Raw genomic sequence first — 17367 nt, 5'->3', positions numbered from 1 at the left:
GATCTCTGCAGCCCCCTCTTTGCCTGCCCCATTTTCAGATGACCCAGTGGCTACATTCGGCTTACAAGACGCACTCAGATTTTTACCCTCTTTTTTGGAGTAAAAAAGTGCGTCTTATAAGGCGAAAAATACAGTACATGGGTAAAAGAATGGATTAATTTGAGCCACAAAAGACTATTTAACCTTAGAAGGACATGACCTTAAATTAGATGGCATCAGTGGTGGGATTCAACATTTTTTACTACTGGTTCTGTGGGGGTGGCATACTTGGTGGGTGTGGCTTGGTGGGCGTGGCAGGGGAAGGATATTATAAAATCTCCATTCCCTCTCCACTCCAGGGGAAGGTTACTGCAAAATCTCCATTCCCTCTCAATCAGCTTAGGCTCAGGAGACAGATAATAGATGGGGGTTCGGCCAGTCAGAGATGGTATTTACTGGTTCTCTGAACTACTCAACATTTCTGCTGCCGATTCTCCAGAACTGATCAGAACCTGCCGAATACCACCTCTGGTTGGCATGCTTTTTTATGGTATTGGAAGAATAAGATACATAGCTATTTTCAAAGACATTATATTAGAAATGCATTGTTATCTGTATGGTTTAAAACGAAAGAACAACTTTATCTGAAAATACCAGTCTGGCTTTCCACAAAGGAAGCATTGATACATCCTAATGTTATTAACATGGAAAAATTGTAAGATATAAAGATATTCTGAATGAAAAGGGGAAACTAAAAACTAAAAAAGAACTTAGTAGTCAAGGAATGGATACAGCATGGTGGCCACAAATGCAGATACAATCTCAATATGAGAAAGATCTAAAATGTATGGTTTTAATAAAGAATTGACAGAATTGGAACAGAAATTAACTGAAAAGGATAAAAAAATTGATAAAGAAAATATATAGCTACTTATTATATCAAACTGGAAAGTGAGCAGGTAAAAGGAGACAATGATAGTTTGGGTTAAAATTTTTGAATTTACAATAGAATTGGATAAATGGCAGAAATTGTGGGATAGAAATGTTAAATGTCAACTGCATATAAAGAAAATGAATACAAAATGTTTTATAGATGGCATTTGCGCCAACAAGACTGGCAAAAATGTTTAAAGATAGATCAGCTAACTGTTGGAAGTGCAACCAGATACCTGGTTCCTATTACCATATGTGGTGGACATGCCCAAAAGCTAAAAAATATTGGATGAAAACACATACCGTATTTTTCGGAGTATAAGACGCACCTTTTTCCCTCAAAAAAGAGGCTGAGATTCTGGGTGCATCTTATACACTGAATACAGCATTTTTTGCCTCCCAAAACTCTGCCCCTTCACCAAAATGGCTGTGCATAGTTTTTAGAAGGCTTTCAGAGACCTCCTGGGGGCTGGGGAGGGCAGAAATGAGCGGGAAATGGCCCATTTTTGTCCCCCAGCTCCCAGCAGCACTCTATAAGCTTCCTAAAGGCTATCCATGCCCATTTTTTGACAAAAAATGGGCCCGTTTTTGTGAAAAATGGGCCATTTTTTGCTCATTTCCCCCACCCCTACCCCACAGGATTACTCTACAAGCCTCCCAGAGGCTATTCATGCCCTTTTTTTTGAAAAAAAACCAGGCCCATTTTCATGAAAAACAGCTGTTTTGGGGAGGTTTGCAGAGTGCAAAAACTTTTTTTAAAAAATCCTCTTTAAAACTTTGCTGCGTCTTATACTCTGGTGCATCTTATACTCCAAAAAATACAGTACTTGATTGGAAAAAATGATAAAGCAGCATACAGACTTGAAACCAGGAATATTTTTATTGGACATCCTGCATGTAAAATATGATAAAAGAAATATATATTTGATTTTACATGTATTAACGGCAGCCAGAATTGTCTTTCCATACAACAATGGAAAAATGATTAGATCCTGACAAATGAGAGTGTAATTAAGAAAATATTAGAATATGCAGAGATGGATAGATTACAATTAAGGAAAAAGAATAAACTGAATATTTCTTGATATGAGACTTATTTTACCAATAATTAGATCATAAAAACAGAAGTTAGAAATATGGGGATATAAAAAGAATAAATGTTATAAAGGAGATTTGTTAAAGTAAATAAGTTAAATATTATTGTTATTATAGTATTAATATTATTGTGATGAATACTACATCTTGATTATGATTGCCTAAAAACAATTGTACTCACACAACACACTGTTTGATTGAAATTGAATCTTTTCATGCTATATAAACAAAACTAATAAAACAATAATGAACAACAACAAAAAGAAGCACTTCATTGAATTCTTTTCCCATCGCATATTCTTTCTCCTTATTTCATTTAGGGAAAGATCCTCAACCGAAAAGGATGCTGCCCCATTTGCACTGAAAGTAAGTTCATTTATTTACTGCTTTTTCCCCAACACTTTTCTTGTCAGCAAAATAAGGATACATTATTTTGTGTTATTCCTCATTTTGTTCAAGAAAGTAAATAGTTGCAATAGGATTGAGTTTATGAGAAATGTTGAAGAGCAAATAAATACAACAATATAAATTTCAATAATACTCTTTATTGCTTACGTCCAAACTATTTCCTTGTTAATAAAAATCATGAAGCCAATAATGAGAAGCTTAAAATGCTTGGTGTCATTAGAGAGTTCTCCCAAAATAATCTATATTTATCTTAATATGAAATAAATTCAATTAAAATATAATTGAAATAATATTTAGTGCCATTAAAAATTAAAAATATATACAAATTCCAATGAAATTAATAATAGTATGGAATTTGCTACTGGGAATTGCTAGGAATTTTGCTGGGAATTTCTAGTCATGTTACTGTTTGTATAACATAATGAACATTTTTTATAAGTAATATCCTTAATGAAAAACAGGGTAGCCCAGATTTATAGTTGCAAATATAATAAATCTTTATTATAGCATTCCGCTGTTTAATTTTTAAAGCAAGAGCCATGAATTTGAAGTTGTAACTAAATAACACTTCACATATTAGTTTTAAATAAGTACCTTTTCATCCTCATCTTTCTGTTTTCTGGCACTTTGAAAAACCCTGCCCTGAATTGTCTGCCTTTGAAAGACAAACTGACTCAGTAATGCAGTATTCATATATTCACTTGGACTGCCCAAGTATTTCACCCTTCATTTCCCAGTTGTTTTTTTATACAGAAAACAATATTGAATTTCAGGGCTTTCCACCTGAGACAGGATCATCATCGGAAAGCAGTAATTATTTTGTTCTCTGTTATATTCTATGGGATAGACAATACCATAAAAGCAGTCCAAAAAACTTTTGGAATTCCTTTCAGTATGTCATTTAATGTATCATTCACCAAACCTAGTCTTCAAGACCAGAGATAATCAACTGTATGATTTGCTTACATTTCTGATAGAGAATACTATCATTCGGCAAGTAGACAGAATGCCTTCAGGCCTGAGGACCTGTTTTATTCTGGAAAATGATGTCTGTTTAGCAGAGCTAGAGGAAATCCATGCTCAGAAGATATTCTGACAGCAAAGCAAGGATAGAAATGTTTTAAGCTGTATTTCATTTCAGCAAGTGATTAATTCCCATTTAAATCAACAAGAATGGAAAGAGATTAACTTTGGTGGAAATGTTCTGTTTAGCATTTGCAATTGAGTTCTATTGAGTTTTTGTGTCTCAAGTTCTCTGCTTGTCTAAGTCCTTCCCAGTCTGGAATAATTTAAAATGCAGTAATGCAGGAAATTATGTACCTCTGCAGCTAAACAGTGATCCTGATAGCTTGCCAAGATAAGTCTAGACTCAACTGCTAAGGTTTTCATGGCATGTTTGATGGACTAGAGATATTTAGTCTTTTAGACCTTCATATTTTCTCCTATAAAATAAATATTTTTCCTTGTTCCTAAATTTTTGTAGGCCAAATATATCTGTAGCAGCCATATCCCATTGCTATTCTTCAAATGTGTTAAATTAAACTGTAGGCAAAGTCACTGGGAATTCTAGGAGTTGCAGTCCAAAATGTGTGAAAAGCAGCAGAATAGATATGACAGGTCTGCTGAATGCAAGGAGATTTGCAACATATGGCTAAAGAAAAGAAAAGAAAAGAAAAGAAAGATGGTAATGCAAAAAAATGGAACTTCAATCATCCCATTGCAATTGCTATCTTCTTTGACTACATCTTTCATATCCTCTTGGCTGGATGTTTAACAATGGGGGTATGAGACCATTGTAATTTCTGCTCTATCATGAACTGTGTAGTTATGAGGACACTAAAGGAAACACCTGACCAACAGCATCAAAATAGTTGATCAATCCCCTGCAACAAATCTAAATATATAGTAAAAACACTTACATTTTAAAAGACTTAAACGCTAAGCTGATATTATTTTTTAGAAGTTTTATTGAACTGGTTTTGTTTTAATGATTTTTGCTTATCTTTTGAATTTTGATTTTGGTGATCTGGATCAGTTCTGTAGATGGTGTTAGATCGGGCAATGGATAGGCAGACACAGGCTAACAGTAACAACAGCTCTTTATTTAATACAACAAGTGTGAACAATCCAGCAAATCTGGGTCTGACTGCAGCCCTTTTATAGGGAGCTGTCAGACCTCTCAACCAATAGAATCAAACCTCTGTTCCTCCCGGAACAGAGGACCTTGGTGGAAACCATAGTTGCTATTGTAGATATCTAACACCCCTCCCCTCTTAGATGGAACAATCCTACTGGTGACGTAGTCATGCAGGTAGGCGGGCTTTTGTGTAGCTCTGCCTGACCTGCGCAGTTCAGTAGGAGGGGTTTCCTTAGGCGGACCTGTTTGCTTCGCAGCTCCGCTTGGTGGAAGCTCCTGGAATCTTCCACAGGCTGGAGCTTCTAAAGCCGGTTCGCTCCAAGCTCACTGCAGGCCTGCAACACCACCAGATAAGTATTCCAGCATCCTCTGGCTTGAGCTGACTGTAGGAGGAGTGAGCGGTTGCTCCATTTGGGTAAGGCTTTGGCTAACTCGTGCAGGAGTTGCATCTGCTGGTCTAAGTGTGGAGTTGGAGAGGTGGCCACAGAGTTGGTCAATGTGCCTTCTCCAGTTTCTACCGTCCTCGAGATCTAGAATGTAAGAGCGAGGGCCGGTGATGCCTATCACTGTGGCAGGAATCCACAGAGTTCCCCCTGGTGTAGTTGTGAGCATATACTGAATCACCTATGCTAAAATTCCGAATTTTGCTTGTGGAGTCTGGGGGCGATGAGGCAGAATAATTCAGGTGTAGCCGATCTAAGTGGGACCTTAGCTGGCGACCCATTAGAAGCTCAGAGGGGTTTCTCCCAGTGGTGGCACTGGGTGTGATGTATTGAATTAGGAGGTAATGGTCAACTCGTGTTTGCCAATCTCCTGGGCCCATCCTAGAGAGGGCCTCTGTTGCAGATCTCACCATTCTCTCCGCCTGACCATTAGAGGTGGATGGAATGGCATGACCAGGGCATGCCGAATTCACTGGGCTGCTAGGAAGGTCTCAAATGGCATGGCCATGAATTGGGGCCCCTTCTCAGAGACCAAGACATCGGGCAGGCTGTGTGTAGAGAAAAGTCTCTGTAGTACCTTGATGACCACTTCTGCTGTTGTGGAGGTCATCAGGACTACTTCTAACCACTTCGAGTAGGCGTCCACAACTACTAAGTAAGTCTGGCCGTGAACTGGGCCAGCAAAATCTATGTGCACCCTAGACCATGATGCTTGAGGACGCTCCCACTCCTTAGCGGGTGCCTCTGGGGACCTGGTCTGGACTCCTGGCATGGTGTGCAGGTAGCCACCCATTCTTTGATCTCCCTGTCCATGTTAGGCCACCACACGTAACTCCTAACCAAGGACTTCATCCGGACAATTCCAGGATGCCCTACATGTAAAGCCTCTAATACTGCAATGCGCAGTTTGGGTGGAACAACGACCCGGTCTCCCCACAGTAAACAGCCATTAACAACAGACAATTCGTCATGCTTACAATAGTACATTTTGAACTCAGACCCCACAGGCCCCTTGGGCCACCCCCTCCACACCCAGTTCATAATTTGTTTAACAGTGGAGTCTTTTGCGGAGTAGCAGGCAACATCGCTTGACGAGACAGGACCAGTCTCTAAACAGTCAATAAGCAGGACTGGCATCTCGGGGGTAGGGTCTGCAAGAAGTTCTGGCAACGGGCAGCAACTCAATGTGTCGGCATGCCCCAAAGTGGAGCCAGGTAGGAGTAGGCAGCTAAGAAAATTGTCCATCTTGGCATTTGCGGTGATAATGACACAGGAGTTGATCGATCCCCAGCCAGCAAGCCCAAAAGTGGTTTGTAATCTGTAATTAGCTCAAAGTCTCGCCCATAGAGGTATTCGTGAAATCTTTTTACTCCTGCCACAGCAGCCAAAGCCTCGCGGTCAAACTGGCTGTAGTTCTGTTCTGCGGCAGATAGGGTCCTGGAGTAAAATGTTATGGGGGCTTCAGCTCCATTGGGCATGTGGTGGCTGAGGACAGCGCCGACGCCGAATAGTGAAGCGTCACAGGTCAGCACCAACGGCAAGGTCTGGCTGTACTGGACGAGGAAAGAATCAGCCGACAGGAGTCATTTTACCATGGCAAATGCAGCAGCCTCGGCTTTTCCCCAGGTCCACTTTGTGTTTTTTGCCAGGAGCCAGTGTAGGGGTTCAGCAATGGTAGCTTTCTGTTTTAGAAAGATGATGTAAAAGTTAAGGAGCCCGAGGAATGCCTGCAGCTCGGTTTGATTGTGAGGTGTAGGGGCGTCCTGAATGGCTTTGATTTTTTGTGAGGTCGGATGAATCCCAGAGGGTTCCCTAGGATAAGGTACCCTAGGAATTCAACCCTAGGCACATTTATTTGACATTTTTCTTTTTTAAGACGGAGGCCTTTTCCTCTAATTCTGGCCAAAACTGTTCGTACTTGTTTCAAAAGTTGCGCCTCATTTGCAGCCAATACCAAGATGTCGTCAAAATAGGGTATGACTTCTGGAGTCCCCTGCAAAAGCTGTTCTATGACACTTTGGAACAGTCCAGGGGCGATACTAAGGCCGAATTGCAGGCAGTGACGTTTGAATGCACCCCCGTGTGTCACAATTGTTTGGGCCTCTGCTGTAGCACCATCTACTGGCAATTGTTGGTATGCCTGCGCCATGTCCAATTTCGTGAAAAGTTTTCCCAGGCCTAGTGAATGGAGAAGATGCTGCACAATGGATACTGGGTATGCGCTTTGTTGTAGCGCTTTATTGATTGTGCATTTGTAGTCTGTGCAGATGCGGACTGACCCGTCAGATTTGACAGGTGTCACTATATGGGTTTTCCAGCATGCATGATTGACCGGCTCTAGCATTCCCTGGCCCACGAGCTTGCCAATTTCCCTGACAATTTTAGGGCGGAGAGTGAAAGGCACGCTCCTGGGTTTTAGTCTTATTGGGGCTATGTTGGGGTCCAAATTGAATGATATTGGGGTCTCCACATACTTACCCAGATCGGTGCCGAAGACGTTCTTGAACTCCTTAAATATGGCCTCAGCGCCGTTGTCCTTTGGAGTGTGCGATGTGGGAGCGTTCGTCACGGGGCTGATACCGGTTACCTCGAGGCCCAGGGCTTGGAACCAATCTAGCCTTAGGAGGCTTTTCAGGTTGCCGCTGACCACTGTCACTGGGAGTTTTCCGCTGAACTGTTTAAAGTTTATGCGGAATGTGCCTTGGCCTATGATGGGGACTCGATTCCCCTGGTAGTCTCTTAGGCGGATGTCAGGGGTGCAAAGGTGTTGCTTTGTGAGGCTAGGGATAGTCTTCTTCAGGGTCGACCATGGAATAATAGTCAGAGAGGACCTGTGTCTATCTCCATTTCACATGGAGCATCCCCTATGAAGACAGTGACCCTCAGCTTTTTTGGCCGCCTGGTGAAGACTTGTCCGATCAATATGTGGTAGGTGACTCTGTTGTCCCCCTTGGAATGCCTTGGTGGCTTCTGCCAGGTCTCTTGGCTGGGCTTCAGCTGGTGGTGTGGTGCGCTTCTAGGCTGCCAGGCTGTGGCAGGGAATTCACTCTGGCACACCTTGGCGATGTGCCCTGTCCATCCGCAGCGCTGACATCTCTGAAACGGCAACCCGATCTGGCGTGATCTCCACCACAGCTAGCACAAAGCGGGAAATGTTGCTTGAATTTGTGCGCCGGATGGCCACGGCTACTGCGCATGCAGTAGCTGTCATTGTCTTCCCCCTCAGAACTCTCAGGCTCTGCGACCTCGCGATGAACATGTGTGTTCTTCCGCACTTCTGGGGCCGTGCTGTGGCGTTGCAATGACTTGGTCGATTCAACGGCTGATTCTGATACTCTGGCTTGGTCCAGGGCGATTTGCAGAGTGAGGTTTGACCGTGCCAGCAACCTCCTCTGTAAACTAATGTCCCGTACGCCGCATATTATGCTGTCCAGAATCAGATCATCCAGGTCTTTGAACTCGCAGTATGTGGCAGCCTTACAGAGTGCCGCCACATACTCGTTTATCATTTCGCCCTCTCTCTGGTTTCTGATATTGAATTCATGCCGACGAACGTACTTGGACAGCTTTGGTGCATAATGGGTTTTTAGCATTTGCTGGAGCATAGACCACGTGACCGATTGCAGTAGTGTCGGCTCTGACAGGTTCTTTGCCATATCAAACACTTCCCTGCCACAGTACCCAAGGAACATGTTCTTTTTTCGGCCATCAGGCAGGCCCATGAGGTCGTTCGCCTCTAGGAAGCAGTCGAATCGAAGCATGTACGATTCCCAGTGCTCGATGACTGGGGCATACAGAGTCGGTGGGGCGTGCATAGCCATTTTTCAGTATAAAGGGCGATTCAAGTTTGCCGTTCAAAAAGAGGCCACTTGAAGTCGCGTCGAGCTCCGGGCTGGATATACTTTGCTGGATTTTCTGTGCTCTTTTTGGTTCACCTAGTTGCCTTCCAATCCCATCCTCGTCACCAATGTTAGATTGGGCAATGGATAGGCAGACACAGGCTAACAGTAACAACAGCTCTTTATTTAATATAACAAGTGTGAACAATTCAGCAAAGTCTGGGTCTGACAGCAGCCCTTTTATAGGGAGCTGTCAGACCTCTCAACCAATAGAATCAAACCTCTGCTCCTACCGGAACAGAGGACCTTGGTGGAAACCATAGTTGCTATTGTAGATATCTAACAGATGGGATGTTACAAGCTATTTGTTTCTTAATAGATGTTACAATTATTAATGAATAATTCTTTAGGCTAAATCCAGTTCACGGTATATGAATTTGTACATGTATATGAATTTACATTTACTTTAATGACCTCTTATTGTCTCCTCTTGTATTCCCCTTATAATTTAATAAGAATAAATTTTTATCCAGGCTGCATATAACTTGCAGTTAATTTAATTTAATTTATGAGGCAATTGTGTTTGGAAAATTAAACAAATGAGGGTTGTGTTTGGCAGACCAAACAAACCTCAGGGTTTTCTCTGGTTCCAATCAAATGCTGTTTTCACTGCAGGATCCTAAATTGTTGAAAGTTATATTGTTCTATGGCTACTGTGAATTCCCTAGAATTCCCTAAGAAGCCTAAGCAAAGGAGGGCTGGGCGGAGGAAGAGGGAACTTTCCCATCGAATGACTCACTGCCCTAGACTCGAGGCGACCCTCTCTGCAGTCCCTCTGGTCTGGCCAGACGAGAGGGACTGCAGAGAGGGTCTCCGCAGTCTAGAGCAGTGAGTCATTTGATGGGAATGACCTGGCTTGGCTCCCGCTTCGTCTCTCCTGCCTCGTCTCTCCTGCCTCTTTGCTTCTCTGTTCAGTCATTGGGCGGCAGATCGAAAGCGGGAGCCAAGCCAGGTTATTCCTTCCAAGAGGCAACTTTCCCATCGAATGACTCGCTGTCCTAGACTCAAGGAGACCCTCTCTGCAGTCCCTCTCATCTGGCCAGGATGCCAGCGAGAGTGTTGGGCTGGAGGAAGGAGGGATGCACACACTCTCTCTCTCAAATGGCAAATCCAAGCAGCCGCTGCTGGGAGCCCATCACACACATTTGGGCAATGGGGGGGGGGGTTCTGAAGGCATGCAGGAACCCCCCCCCCATTGCCCGAATGTATGTGACAGGCTCCCAACAGCGGCTGCTCAGATTTGCCATTTGTATGTGTGTGTGTGTGTGTGTGTGTGTGTGTGTGTGAGAGAGAGAGAGAGAGAGAGAGAGAGAGAGAGAGAGAGAGAGAGAGAGTGTTGGGCTGAAGGAAGGAGGGATACTCTCTCTCTCTCTCTCTCTCTCTCCCTCTCTCTCTCAAATGGCAAATCCGAGCATCCGCTGTTGGGAGCCCGTCACACACGTTCGGGCAATGGGGGGGTGCTTTCTTGCACGCAAGAAAGCCCCCCCCCATTGCCCGAATGTATATGACGGGCTCCCAACAGCGGATGCTCGGATTTGCCGTGTGTGTGTGTGTGTGTGTGTGAGTGTGAGTGTGTGTGTGTGTGAGAGAGAGAGAGAGAATCCCTCCCAGTCGCTGTTGGGAGCTCGTCACACACGTTCGGGCAATGGGGGGAAGCTTTCTTGCACGCCTTCAGAAGCTTTCTTGGTTGGCTGGAAGGCGAAGGGGAAAAAAGTATTTTGCCATGCTGGGAAACGTCATGGCAAAAGAAGCAGCTGGTGAGGTTGCTGGGAGAGAGCCCAGGAGGAAAGGTGCGTGCGCAGAGGAGAGGAGAGGAATCTAAGGCGAAAACAGCACGTGCCTCTCCCCGACGAGCTTCTTCACCCCTCGCTGCTTTTCTCCGGTTGCTGCATTTTGTTGGAAATCCCTTCCCCCATAAATCTGTGATGACATTGGTGCCTCACCAGCCATAAATCTCACCGCACTTCACTGTTGTCAGTTATGCTTGATGTGTGGGTCTTAGGAAGCAAGCCACTGTGATCTGGCTGGAGATCAATATCTACTCCATGGACCTGGCAGAATAGGGGAATATTATGATTCAGGAAGGTCTGATCTATCACCTGACTTCTTGGTGAGGTTGACTCTGACATCCTATATAAAGGCTGTAGAACAAGGTAGTGAAAAAGAAGGCTCAAGCAGGCCCTGTGGTTGTGGTCTCCAAATCTGAGGGGGGGAGCAAAAATGTCAGTTGGTCCTACCTGAACTGCATGTCTCGAGGGTGGGTGTGGGAGCAGTCACTGTATGGGTATTGTTACGGCCCAATTGCCTGGAGACTGAGGTAATCTGAGGACATGCCCTTTGCTCCTCCTGGTGACTCCCCAGATCAACCGATGATTCGGAAGAAGGACCTGGAAGGGAAGAGAAGAAAAAACCCAATGGCAGCTTCCCTTCCTGAACCTTGGATGGTCTGGTTGCTTGCTCAGGCCCGTCGCTGGCGCCTGATGGGCAGGAAGTGACTGCTCCCACACACCCCCTCGAGACATGCAGTTCAGGTAGGACCAACTGACAGTCTCCGAGGTGGGGTGTGGGAGGAGTCACTGTATGGGACATACCAAAGCTAGATGTCCATGGAAGGGGTTATTGGGCCTGAGTCTCCTGCGTGCCTAGGACCCCCTGAAAGATCCACCTCCTGAAGGATGCCTCGGCTGAGGCATAAGTATCTAGCCGGTAATGCCTGATGAAGGGTGACGGAGAGGACCATGCTGCAGCTTGGCAGATGTCCTCGATGGGAGCCTGGGTGGCCCAGGCCACTGAAGTGGCCGCACTCCTGGTGGAGTGTGCGGTAATGCCCTGTGGCACGGGCAGCCCTCGGGCCTCATAGGCCTTGGAGATGGCCAACCTGATCCACCTGCTGATGGTGGTAGGCGAAACCCTGGCGCCCTTGGTAGAAGTGTGGAAGGAGACGAAGAGCACCTCCAACCGTCTGAAGGGGGCTGTGCGCTTGAGGTAGATGCGCAGGGCCCTTCTAACGTCTAGTCGGTGCCAGGACTTCTCCCTCTTGGAGGATGGGTGAGGGCAGAAGTCCTGGAGAATGACCTCCTGCCCCCTGTGGAAGGGGGAATTGACCTTGGGCATGAAGGCCGGGTCAAGCCTGAGAATGACCCTGTTATTGTAGAAAGTGCAGAGGTCTGCCCTAGAAGACAAGGCGTTAATCTCAGAGACCCTCCTGGCCGAGGTGAGAAGTTGAAGGCTGACCTCCCTGAGGGGCTTGAAGGATGGCTCTAGGAGGGCCTGGAGGACCGAGGGGAGATCCCAAGAGGGGAACCGGTGGACTACCGGAGGCCGGAGATTGGCCGCCCCCTTGAGGAATCTCTTGATGACTGGAACTTGGGAAAGGGACTGGGAGCCCTCCCCTTTGAGGATGGTAGCTAGCGCGGAGACCTGCCTGCGTAGGGTGTTGTGCGCCAAACTCTTATCCAAGCCGTCCTGGAGGAAATCCAGTACCTGGGGTACGGAGGCTGATGAAGGTTCTACCTGCCTGGCTTGGCACCAGCTGGCGAAGGCAGCCCACGTCGCGTCGTAAATGTGGGTGGTCGATCTCCTTCTGGAAGCTTCCAGGGTGCTGATGACTCTGGAAGAGATCTGGGACACCCTCAATTGTTCCCGCTCAAGCGCCAGGCAGTCAGATTGAGCCACTCCGGGTCTGGGTGGATCAGGCTCCCTTGGCACAGCTCTACCCTCCCCTGTGGAATCCGCCAAGGGGGGAGGACCGACAGCTCCACTAGGTCCGCGAACCAGGGTCGTCGTGGCCAGTGCGGGGCTACCAGAATGATTTCCGCCCTCTCTGTCACTAGCTTCCTCACGACCCCTGGTATGAGAGGGAGCGGGGGGAAAGCATACAGAAGGCCTGTTCGCCACCTGCAACGTAGAGCGTTGGTGTCTACTGCCCCCTGGGAGGGAAACCGGGATATGAAATCCGGCACCTGTGCGTTCGATGGAGAGGCAAAGAGGTCTACCCTCGGCTGGCCGAACTTCTGGCTGATCTGCGTGAAGATACTGGGATGAAGCTGCCACTCCCCGTGGTCCACCGTCTCCCTGCTGAGCCAGTCCGCCTGCTGGTTCTCCACTCCGGAGGTGTGCTCCGCTCGGATCGACAGGAGGTTCCGCTCTGCCCAGCTCCCCAGGCGCTTTGCTTCGTCTCGAAGAGCCATGGAGTGGGTACCTCCCTGCTTGTTCACGTGCGCCTTTGCCGCCACGTTGTCCGTCAGTACCAAGATGTGTTGTCCCGCGACCGTCTGCTTGAACCGGCGAAGGGCTAGGTGTATTGCCCTGAGCTCCAGCCAGTTGATGTTCTTTCGCAGGTCCATCAGTGTCCACCGGCCCTGGGCCAACTGGGACTGAAGATGGGCCCCCCAGCCGAACAGACTTGCATCCGTGGTGAGGACCAGCCTGTCCGGTTCCCTGAAAAGAGACCCCTTCGCCAGGGAAGCGGACCTCCACTAGCGGAGGGAGAGCAGTACCTGAGGGGTCGCTAGGACCTTGAAGTTTGCATCGGCTGTTCCGTTCCTCTGGTGGGGCAGAAGGAACCACTGCAGGTCTCTGGCATGGAGACGAGCCCAAGGGACGATCCCGATGCAGGATATGAGCTTCCTGAGGAGTCTGGAGAGGAGAGCTACGGGAACAGATCGGAGCCTGCGAATCTCCTGGACTAGTTCCACGATGCTGTCCCTGCGTTCCTGGGACAGGAAGACCCTATCCTCCACAGAATCTATAATGGTTCCCAAATGCTGGAGGCTGGTGGAGGGTGTCAGATGGCTCTTCTCGAGGTTGATTGAGAACCCCAGGGAAGACAAGGTACTGATGGTGGTAGCAAGATCCCTCTCTGCGCGGGGAGCGGAGGAGGCTATGACTAGGATGTCGTCTAGGTAACAGTGGAGACTGACTGGGAGGGAACGGAGGTAGGCCGCGGCCATTACCTTGGTGAAGGTTCTGGGGGCTGATGCCAGCCCAAAGGGAAGAGCCCTGTACTGGTAATGGTCTCCCTGGTGGGAGAACCTGAGAGACCTGCGATGATCAGGGGCAATCATGATGTGGAGATAGGCCTCCGTGAGGTCGATGGACGCTAGGAAATCCCCTTGCCTGACCCCCTCCAGAATGGATTTGAGGGAGGCCATCTTGAACTTGCGGTAAACGATTCTGGAGTTCAAGAGCTTGAGGTCTAGGATGGCCCTCCACCCCCCTGCACCTTTGGGGACTAGGAAAAGGTGTGAGTAGAACCCTGATCCCTTCTCCTCCTCCGGAACCGGCTCTATGGCTCTAATGTCCAGGAGGTGCCGGATGGCCTCGCGCATGAGAGCGCGCTTGGCTGGGTTCTTGGAGGAGGGAAAGGTGCGGAATCTACTGGGTGGAAGGGAGCAGAACTCCAGGTGGAGTCCCGCTCTGATGGTTTGGAGAACCCAGGCATCTGAGGTGATGCCTTCCCAGCGGTCTGTGAAGAAGGAGAGGTGACCGCCGATGGGTAGATTTGAGCCCGAATTACTTACCCTTGCGGAAGGAGCGGCCGCCCCCCTCGTAAGGGCCGCTTACCGGCCTGCTGGGATCTGAACCTCTCCCTGGAGAACTGCCTGTCCCCCTGTCTGGGGTACCTGGGAGCCGAGTACCTTTGTGTCTGGTTGTCCTGCTCTGGTGGATGGTATGAGGTTCTCCTGGGGTATGGTGCCGCTCGGTGGTCTGCGCGCCTGGTGGTGGATGGGAACACCTTCCTCTTATTCTTATCCTCAACGAGGATGGGGTCCAAAGCGGGTCCGAAGAGCTTGTCTCCTGTGTAATCCGCCTCCGCCAGGGGCCACTTCGCCCGGAAATCTGCCTGCCAATGATGAAGCCATAAAAGGCGTCTGGATGCCACCGAGGATGTTAGAGCCCTGGAGGCATACTTTACCGCATCCAGGGTTGCGTCGGACGAGAACTGGGTCGCTGCCAGCAACTTTGTGATGTCCTGCTGGTGTCTTACATCTACAGCAGGCATCCTATCTCGGATCTGCTCCAGCCACAAGATGGTCGATCTATTAAAAAAGGATGCGGTCGCCGCCGCCTTGATGGCACATGAGGCGGCCTGGAAGGTCCTCCTCATGACCAGCTCCGCTCTCCTGTCCTCTGCCTTAAGAGAGCTGGAGATGTCTCCTGTTATTACGGAGGAAGCGGAAGCCAAGGCTGCTACTGGAGCGTCCACGGCAGGCACCTGCAAGGCTTGGTCAAAGGCTGCATTTAGGTTGTAGAACTTACGGTCGTTACTCCCAGGAGTGGGGAAAGAACCCAGTTTGGACCACTGAGACTTCAGCACCTCGAGGAAAAGGTCTGGAATGGGGATCTCCTCCTTCTCTACCTGGGGCCTGTAAAAGGGGCCCTGCTTTTTCTTCCCTCCACTAGTACTAGGGGTGGGAGTCTGGCTAGTTGCTGGAGGAGGATCCAGGTCTGCTGTGGCCTTAGCCTTGCACAGAAGAGAACTAAACAACGAGGGGGGAGAAACAACCCTGCAAAGGAGGGGGTCTCACAGGTGGAGAGATCCTCATCTTCAGAAAACCCCAGATCCTTCTGTTCCTCCCCCCCTGACTCTGAGCCCTCGCTGGCAGTGGAGGGCGATGAGGCCCAAGAGTCCCTGGGAACTGGAGATTCAGGCCTGGCTGAGCGATCCTGTGGAGCCCCACGGGTAGACCGGGTCCTGGCCCCCTGAAATTGGTGCTGCATGCCTGAGGTGATGCCCTCTGCTATGGCCCTGGCCAGCACATTCTGGAAGATTTCAGGTAGCTCTGGATAGGCCGGGGTAAGAATCGGGGGGGGCTGTTCTCCCTGGGCTCAGGGGCCTGAGGAGCCAAATGCTGCCTGAGGGAGCCTCCTGCCCTACGACCAAAAGAGTCCCCCCTCGCTCTTGGAGAATGAGATGGGGATAGAGGAGGGGACAGGGGGCTACGTTCTCTGGAGCCTCTCTCTGGGCCTGGAGAACCAGGCTCCTGTGAGAACAAGGGAGGCCTGTGGGGAGATCGTGACCTGGCTGGGGAGGGGCTGATGGCATCCCTAGCCCTCCTGCTGGTGGCCTTGGTAGAGGGGGCCTCCTGCCTAGGCTTCTCCCTTCTGGAGGATTTGGAGGAGCACTTCTTAGGAAGTGAGCTCCCCCTGGGCCCTGGGCCTGCCCCCCTGGAGGGTCCCTCGGCCGGATCAGAAGGCCTTGGAGGACTGGGAGCCCTAGCTCCTTTGCTCCGTGTGGCCTCTGCCATCGCAGTACTCACAGTTGGTGAATTGCCTCTCTTCTCTCTCTCTCTGCCTCCGTGGCCTGGTCTCCCTGGGCCTCGTGGATCCGGAGCTCCTTCGGATCAGGGCCCTTTCTGTCTGTCCGCCGATCTGCAGACCGTGTGGAGACCGCTGCACCGCCTGCACTGGGCCCTCTCCGGATGGCTGGCACAGAGCTCAGGCCCGACAATTCTTCTTTTCCTGCGGTGCTGGGGAGCTGTGGCAACTGAGACCAGTTGCCTTGTTGCTCCGCGCGTGCGCCCTGCTCTTTCCAAAATGGCAACCACCGACCACGTGGTCCAATGCCTAGAGTGGCTCCGACTGAGCTGCTCTTTCCTCTTCTTGCTGCCTCCGGAGTCTTCGTGGCTCCAATGGCTTCCTCTTCTCCTTCGGATGGCAGCAGGCGACGAGGCTTGCCTTTTTCCCCCCCCTCCACTGGAGCCAGTGTTGCGGGGCCCTCGGGCTGCAGTTGGCGCGGGAGCGCTTAGGCAGCCAGGCAAAGGGGCGCAAAACCGAGGCAGAAGAGGCAAGGTAGGCTTGCTTAGGGGAAGGAAAAAATCTCTAACTAGCTAAAACTAAAACTCTATCTAAATTACTGGAGAGTCACTGTATAGCTCCTGTTAGGTCGAACACTGAGGTTGATCTGGCGAGTCACCAGGAGGAGCAGAGGGCGTGTCCTCAGATTACCTCAGATTACCTCAGTCTCCAGGCAATTGGGACGTAACAATACCCATACAGTGACTGCTCCCACACCCCACCACGGAGACTCATCACCTTCTCCCCCTGGCTTCATTATAGTTAGAGAACTAGTACTAGGTCGCCGAGTAGGCGGAGGGCCACTCGCGACGAAGGCAAGCTGTGGAAGGGGAGACGCTGGAGAAGCGAGTGGCCATACGCCGAAGGTTTCGACTCTCACCCCGCCGTTTTTTGCTTTGCTTTCCTGAGAACTTGCCTCTTGCTTCTTCCGCACGCTTATTCTCAACTACCAACTTTACCACTCTGACAGATATGGCCCTCTGCCCTTTCAAGGACCCACCTTGATGACGGGTTTGTTAACCCAGAGAGGTGGAGGAAACGGAAGCTCAGGGGTTTTTTAATAAAAAGTTTTTTAACAGTTTTAAGGGGCTCTAAAGGGGAGGGAAGGGCTAAACAGACCAGGAATGGGATTAGTGCCAGGCGAACAGGTGTGGTCAGGAGGGGAGTGAGCGGA

General features: G+C 49.0%; 1 protein-coding gene across 1 annotated transcript in view; it reads left to right on the top strand.

Annotated features, from left to right (window-relative positions):
- Positions 1–17367, top strand: part of BMPER (BMP binding endothelial regulator) — a 473492-nt gene that overhangs the window by 308984 nt on the left and 147141 nt on the right. Inside the window, exon 11 of the mRNA XM_081971272.1 lies at positions 2328–2373. Coding sequence (XP_081827398.1) covers positions 2328–2373 — 46 coding nt within the window. The remainder of the gene's footprint in view (positions 1–2327; positions 2374–17367) is intronic.

The sequence above is a fragment of the Natrix helvetica genome (assembly GCF_964273705.1).
Source record: "Natrix helvetica genome assembly, chromosome: Z".
NCBI lineage: Eukaryota > Metazoa > Chordata > Lepidosauria > Squamata > Natricidae > Natrix > Natrix helvetica.
The sequence above is the reverse complement of the archived record's forward strand: the minus strand, read 5'-3'. Positions and strand labels throughout refer to the sequence as shown.